This window comes from Lactuca sativa, chromosome 8 (assembly GCF_002870075.4).
Source record: "Lactuca sativa cultivar Salinas chromosome 8, Lsat_Salinas_v11, whole genome shotgun sequence".
Taxonomy (NCBI): domain Eukaryota; kingdom Viridiplantae; phylum Streptophyta; class Magnoliopsida; order Asterales; family Asteraceae; genus Lactuca; species Lactuca sativa.
In genome coordinates this window covers 60650842-60657584 of record NC_056630.2, presented here as the reverse complement: position 1 = coordinate 60657584, position 6743 = coordinate 60650842, and the positions used below count along the sequence as shown (strand labels likewise).

At 30.3% G+C, this 6743-nt stretch overlaps 1 protein-coding gene across 1 annotated transcript; it reads left to right on the top strand.

The window, feature by feature from the left end:
- The first annotated feature begins 3688 nt into the window (after nucleotides 1–3688).
- Nucleotides 3689–6336, top strand: LOC111911195 (uncharacterized). Its single transcript, XM_023906979.1, has 5 exons — nucleotides 3689–3752; nucleotides 4037–4195; nucleotides 4311–4835; nucleotides 4986–5062; nucleotides 5209–6336. The coding sequence occupies exons 1-5, from the start codon at nucleotides 3689–3691 to the stop codon at nucleotides 6334–6336; spliced, it is 1953 nt and encodes a 650-aa protein (XP_023762747.1).
- The last annotated feature ends 407 nt before the right edge of the window (nucleotides 6337–6743 follow it).

Genomic DNA, 6743 nt, shown 5'->3' with positions numbered 1-6743 from the left:
TAGGTTTACATTTTACAAGCTTTCACTTTGTTAGAAAAGAGAGTGAAAGTCTTTTTTTGAATAAGATTGTTGCAAACTTTTGTTATGAATAAGTTAAAGGACTTCAAGTTGTTCAATATTAATGTTCCCAACCAAAATCCAATTACTCAAAAAGAAATGGGAATATATTGAAACTTGTTAGATCTAAACTAATTGATGAATGTCTAGCAATTTTCAATTAATCTATCATGCATCTTGTTCTCCAAAGAAACAATTAAGGGGTTTAGGGTCTTGTTTGTAACTATACACCTACCAAGGGAGGAGCTACCATATAGGTACCAAGATTTGTCCACCCACCATACTTTTTAATTTATTTAGTATTTATATAGGAAATATCTTGAAAACATAATGATTTTTTTATATTATTAGAGAAAATAAAAAACAAATAATAAAAGAAATTATTGAGAGTTTATAATTAAATTTGCAAAGAAAAATGGTTAATGTTTATTAAGTTCCTTTCCTACAACGAATATTAAGATAAATAGATGTGGTTATTTGATGTTATAAAAATGAATTGTAAATGGACATAAGAATGGACATAAGAATTGTCCATATGACATATAGAATTAGATAATTATGGAAAATGTCTAATACTAGGTTTCAACAAATATAATTCAAGGATTTTAGTTTTGAAGGTTGCCTCAAAACTATATTAGATATTTTATATCTCCATTATGAATTAATATATATTTGGCTTCAGTTTTTGGATAAATTTAGTTATTTAGATTTTTTAATGTTGATGGCTATTTAATTTTATTTTTTCTTCTTCTTATTGTCATATATTGTCATATATGAGTTTGTGTTTTCTAAGCATTTTCAAATTGTATTAAGGTTTGGATATAAGAGTAGAAATATGAATTTATGGTAATTGTTTCATTCAATACTATTTTTTTGAAATCACTTTTTTTTCATGTTTTTTAGACCACAGACTTTTCATGTTTTATAAAAGGTCAGATTTTATTTGCAAGTTTACTTTTTTAGAACTTTTTACATACTGTTTCGTAATGTTCTCTTTTATATATTTTTTTTAATGCATGCTTTTTTTCATTTTCAAAACTTAGAAGTTTTTTTTACAAATTCATTACTAACTTTATTTAGATAGTCATTTTGATGACTCCTTGGGTCCTCAATCTCTCGCATGCTTCACAATTTATGTCGTCGTAGAAATACATTCAACAAATGTTCTAGTTGCTTCATATAGAGAGCTTTGTCCGATTTTAGTATATTTAAATCGGATTCCACATAAGCATTGAACTCCAATGTTACAAAAAGAAAAAGAATCATGTACTTTCCAAGTTGATATATGAAAATTTATCGATCTTAATTAATTTATGAAAAAGAATTCAAATATTTTATACAGTAATACCTAAAAATATATAGTGAACCCTTCGATTATCGAAATTTTGGTCTCCACAAAAATATCGCTTGCCTTGTAGCTAATGTATTTAGGCGGTACTATGTATAGTGGTTCACTTTATGATCCATAAAGCACATACTAAACCTATTTTTTAGGGCCTCACTAGTTCTCTTGCTCCAAATTTATACCTTGTCCACATTGCTCGAAATGATGATTCATAGCTTAGAGCTCATTGCACATATACCAAAAAGATTTTGTGGTCTTCGAGTGTTTTTGGTTGAACCTGAAAAAAAGTTCTTTCTAGTATCATGGATACATTCTTTCCTAATACTCTAATCAATTATCATGGTAGCTAGTTTGAGTTTCTTTCTCCATCCATCTCACTCTGTTGTCTTTCTTCAATCAACTGGTAGGTTGATTAATCGATCATGTCTTAGGGCCTTTTGAATATCAAGACATTATATGTGTCACTAGCATTTCCGATAGATGATAGATTTACAAGATTTAGATTCAGATAAATAGTTTATTGGAAAAATGTATGGCATGATCCAGTTGCTTACAAGAAATGGTAACAAATCAAAACTGTCATATCTTAGTTTTGATGGATTTTAATCCCAATGTATGTTTTTCAAATCTATTTCGGACGTACAAATATTTTCTTTAAAATTAAAAAGTTTGTTTTATAACCTTTTATCTATGGAAAATATTATTTTACTAGTTTCATATACGGGGATTAATAGTTTTTTTTTTCAAGTTTTTTTACATTATTAAAAAATCTCATTTTTTTATTTGTCTTTCGATTTTGATGAAAGTGAATTAATCATTTTGTTGATTTTATATATATATATATATATATATATATATATATATATATATATATATATATATATATATATATATATATATATATATATATATATGAAATGAAGAAAAAAAACTATTCATAAATTCTAGAAATAGAAAAAAAAAACGGATCATTCTGCAATTTTTCTCATCCTAAATGCATAAATGATATTTTTCACAAATCCAAGAAAAAAAATAAGCTATCTCTTTGATTAATATAAAAAGCAACCGCTTTTGGGTGTAAAAAATGTGTTTATAAATGGGTTGTGAACTAATTGTCCGAAATAAGAGCATTAAAATTATGAATTTTTTCAAAATATTTTAGCGTAAAATAAGCTTAGTTAAGTTAAATGACTTATTAAGAACATTTTCAATTTCAAAATCTTTTTCAATTCAAGATCCTTAGCTGCTAAAAGCTAATTTGGGACAAGCTCACTTGATAGAGGTGGAAACCTCTTAGATATGTGGTCCTGGTTTATGTGAATTAACTAATTTAATGAATTTAACTTTTAACCACTAAACAACCATTAAAAAAATTTGCTACGTACCTTCAATAAGGTTGGTTTGCATAAAAAAAACATAGTGAGAGAGATTTATAATTGTTCTACATGCTCTACATAGGTGTAGATTTTCCTTAGGGTGGACATGTTTGTAAATTAAAATATCACAACCTTACTCCACTAAAAGTGACTGCTCATAATAATTAATGAACAAAGAACAATAAAAACTTTACTAAATATTGGCAAAACTAGGGTTTATCCCGATCGATTCAAATGATTCATTTGACTTGATAATTTCATAAGAATATTTCAAATCAAAGGTTATCACTAATATATAACGAGAATTAACAATAATAAGTATAACACTAACAATTAGAGATAAAGCACTGAGATTTACGTGGAAAAACCAAATCGGGAAACCCAAGGACGAAGGACTACAAAGAGATGCACTAGGGATAATAATATTTACCATGCAAGGAAATAGTATAAATACAAGTGGATAGGTATAAATGTGGAGGAAATGGGAGAAAATTGAAGGAGCGGTTTTGTAGGGTTTTATCACACTCTCTCTTAACTCAAATGAGTAAAAAATGATGTTTTTAATCATCAAGCGCTCAAATTTGTATTGTCGATTTCTCATGATGTTGAGTTCAAGTCACCTAGATCCATCAATGTTTCCCCATGATACCTCCAAGTTTTTCGGTTCCTTTCTCACTAGAATTAGTCCAGTTGTTTGAACCATAGTTCAAAAAGTTATCTCTAGATGCCTCTCCAGGCAGTTTTGCCTATAGTTCACATGAATTTTAATGAAATCACAAATTTTTTAGGTCAATTTTTAACAACTAAGATTTCTATTGGCATAGAACACAATACCCATGTTTGGCTGGATTTGTTTGTTTCGAAATGCTCGGTTAACATACAAGAATTCGAAAGGAGATGCATTGAAAAAATGCCAGGGCTATCCCGCTATTTGGATAGACGACTTCTCAATACTGGAAAAGCATCTATGAAGGGTTAGAGTTTTAATGGGTCGAAACAACCGGTAGAGAAGTGCTACTATAAAGGTTGGGGCTAATATAAAACAGTGATAAGAAATTATTAAATTATAACCAAAATGTTCATTTAGCAATGTTGGTCTTTCCTCTCTAATGATATGTCTATTAAAGAATATAATTTTATAGAAAACAAGACTAGTTCCACTAAGTAACTTTCTAAAACTATTTAGTGTATCATAACTTAACATGCTTGTAATGCCTTTTCAAACTGTATATTAAAACTATCATGTGTTTTTTTACAGTTACAACCACATCTGAAGTGGCTACAGGATTGTTAAAGATACTGAATGGAGAATTGTATGACTGTGTCTTGATAGATGCTGACATAAGTGAAATGGATATGGTGTATTTTCTTCATCAAACTTTTAAGCATCAACCTCATTTATCTATAATTAGTAAGAGTTAAATTTATACTTTGATTAGTTGGAAATTTGACATACACACGACATCTTAATCCATAAATATTTCAATTCTCGCTAACATATATTTTCTTTAACTCATTAAAACCGTATGTAGTGATGGCTTCCCATAATACTCACATGCGACTCCTTAAGGAAATTGTAGAAAATGAGGCGGTTTTATATCTCCCAAAACCATGTGGTGATAAGGAGATTTGCAATATTTGGAAACATGTTTGTAGAAAGATAATATCATTTGAAGGATGTAACTACTCAAATGGAGAATCACCTGAAGAAAACCAAGAGCCCAACATCTACAAGAGGGTTGATCAGATAGTTAAGCAATCAACAAATCTCAACCCCAAATTTATCTATAACAACTTATCATCAGAAGATGTCACTCAAGAAGGACTAAACATTAACTCACCGGAGTATAATGCCATTTTTAAGCCAGTTACATATGAGGAAGTACGAGACAATGATCATGATAAAGAACATATTCATGAGCATAAGAGAACAAATGATCAACTTGTTGAAGATGACAAATATTATAAAAAGATATTTGATACCAAGAAGCGGATTTCATGGACGAGTGTTCTTCACAAAAAGTTTGTTGAGGCAGTCAATACACTTGGGAAACAAAGTATAGTATATATATCCACACATCCTCTTGAGTATTTCATTTAACTAATTTTGAAGTCAATATATAGTATCTTTTTACATTTTTGTTATTTTGGAACTATTTATTTTACTTGTTATTAATTGTTCTATTCACATGATTTAATGTTTACAGAAGCTTATCCTTCTGCAATTCTAGAAGCGATGAATGTTCCGGGACTCACACGTAGTCAGATCGCGAGCCACCTACAGGTAGTTTACTTATATGTTCATCTCCATATTTCTCCATATTTCTACTGCTTTTCCTTTACTATTGCAAGTTTTTTAGTTTCCAACCTCAGGCTCTTATTCTTATTTGGTTATATATGATGGGAATGTTCCATATTTTGTACTTTCAGAAATACCAAGAACATCAAAAGAGTATCAAGAAACCAACCTTGATACCACAAAAGAAAAAGCAAGTAGAGAGATATGCTTACAACAAATGTGGGCAATCGACCCCAGCTAATGATTTTGAATCCATCCCTCAATCCAGTAACATCCGGCCACCATTGATGCTTAATTCTATAGGAATGTCTTACATGACCATAAACAACATCAAGGCTCGACTGCAAAGAGCTCCTCCGTTACATGTACCACAACCAAAAACCACCATTAATAACTCTTACAGTGATCAATCAACAAATCATAGTTTTTGTCATACTTCATTGGGTGAAACAAGCAAGATCATTACTTTTGGATTAGTTGAAAGCTGTAACAGTATTATTGGTCGAAGAAATGAAGTTCAAATGACAAGAAATGATGTTAAAATGACAAGAAATAGTTATGAAAGTACAACGGGGCCACTAAAGGATGGTGAAACTATGGCAATGAACCTGATGGATTTTGGCGAAGTTGTGGCTCCAGTAGATGCAACTAGTTCCCTGACACCACTAAATTATACAGATGCAACTAGTTCACTGACACTGCTAAATTATTCAGGAACTTCAATAGAGAAATCGGTCTCTGGAATGACACCTTCGTATTATGGTGTAGGAACTAGGTTGCAACCATTAGAGAGTTTTGCACTTGGTGGAGAAAACTATGATCTTGAGATGCGTGAGATATCAAATGTGTTTGGGATGATTAATTCCAATGGTGGTCACACTTCAGCGTCATTAAATCATAATTATCTTATTCACTCTCAAGATTTGCTGGGAAACAATGAGAATTTATCTCCAACATTTCTACATACACCAACTGATCATGATGATGTGGGGCATTCCACAAACCCGAACTTTTCTAATTCAAATTTATTTCCATTTGGAGTTGGAAGTGTTGGTTATTCTAATCCTCATTTTCTTAGTGAAGAAAATAACAGGCAAGCACAAACATTTCCACCTTTCAACTCTCTTGGATTGGTGGATGGGATTGAACGTACAGCCATGGAAAGTGACATGTTTGTAGATGAAACCCAATATCTTCTTGATATGACCGTGAATCTTCTTGATGAACTTGATGATGATTTAATAAATGGACCATGGTAGTTTTCATCATCTATCACCTCTTCTATAGCCTAGTCACATGTTCATCACTTCATATGTCAATGTGATGGAACTTATCATTTTAATAACCTTCTAATAAGTTTATGTAAAATTAATATGTCCTTTTGAAGTACTGCGATAAAGATATGATTGTTGTCAGTTGTATGTTGTTATAATTATGTAGAAGACTTATTTTGATGTGGGGTTATGCGTTTGATGGAAAATTATGTCGTGATATTTGAATAGAAGGTTTTACATAATCTTAAAACAAGTATTCATATGATTACAAAAATTATTTCTTCCTTATATAACAAACTTAAAAAAGAAACATTCTATTTTATCAAAATAAATTTACATGAGCATTAAATGCCATTTAACCCATTTATTTGGGTTAAGAGTAGTACACATAT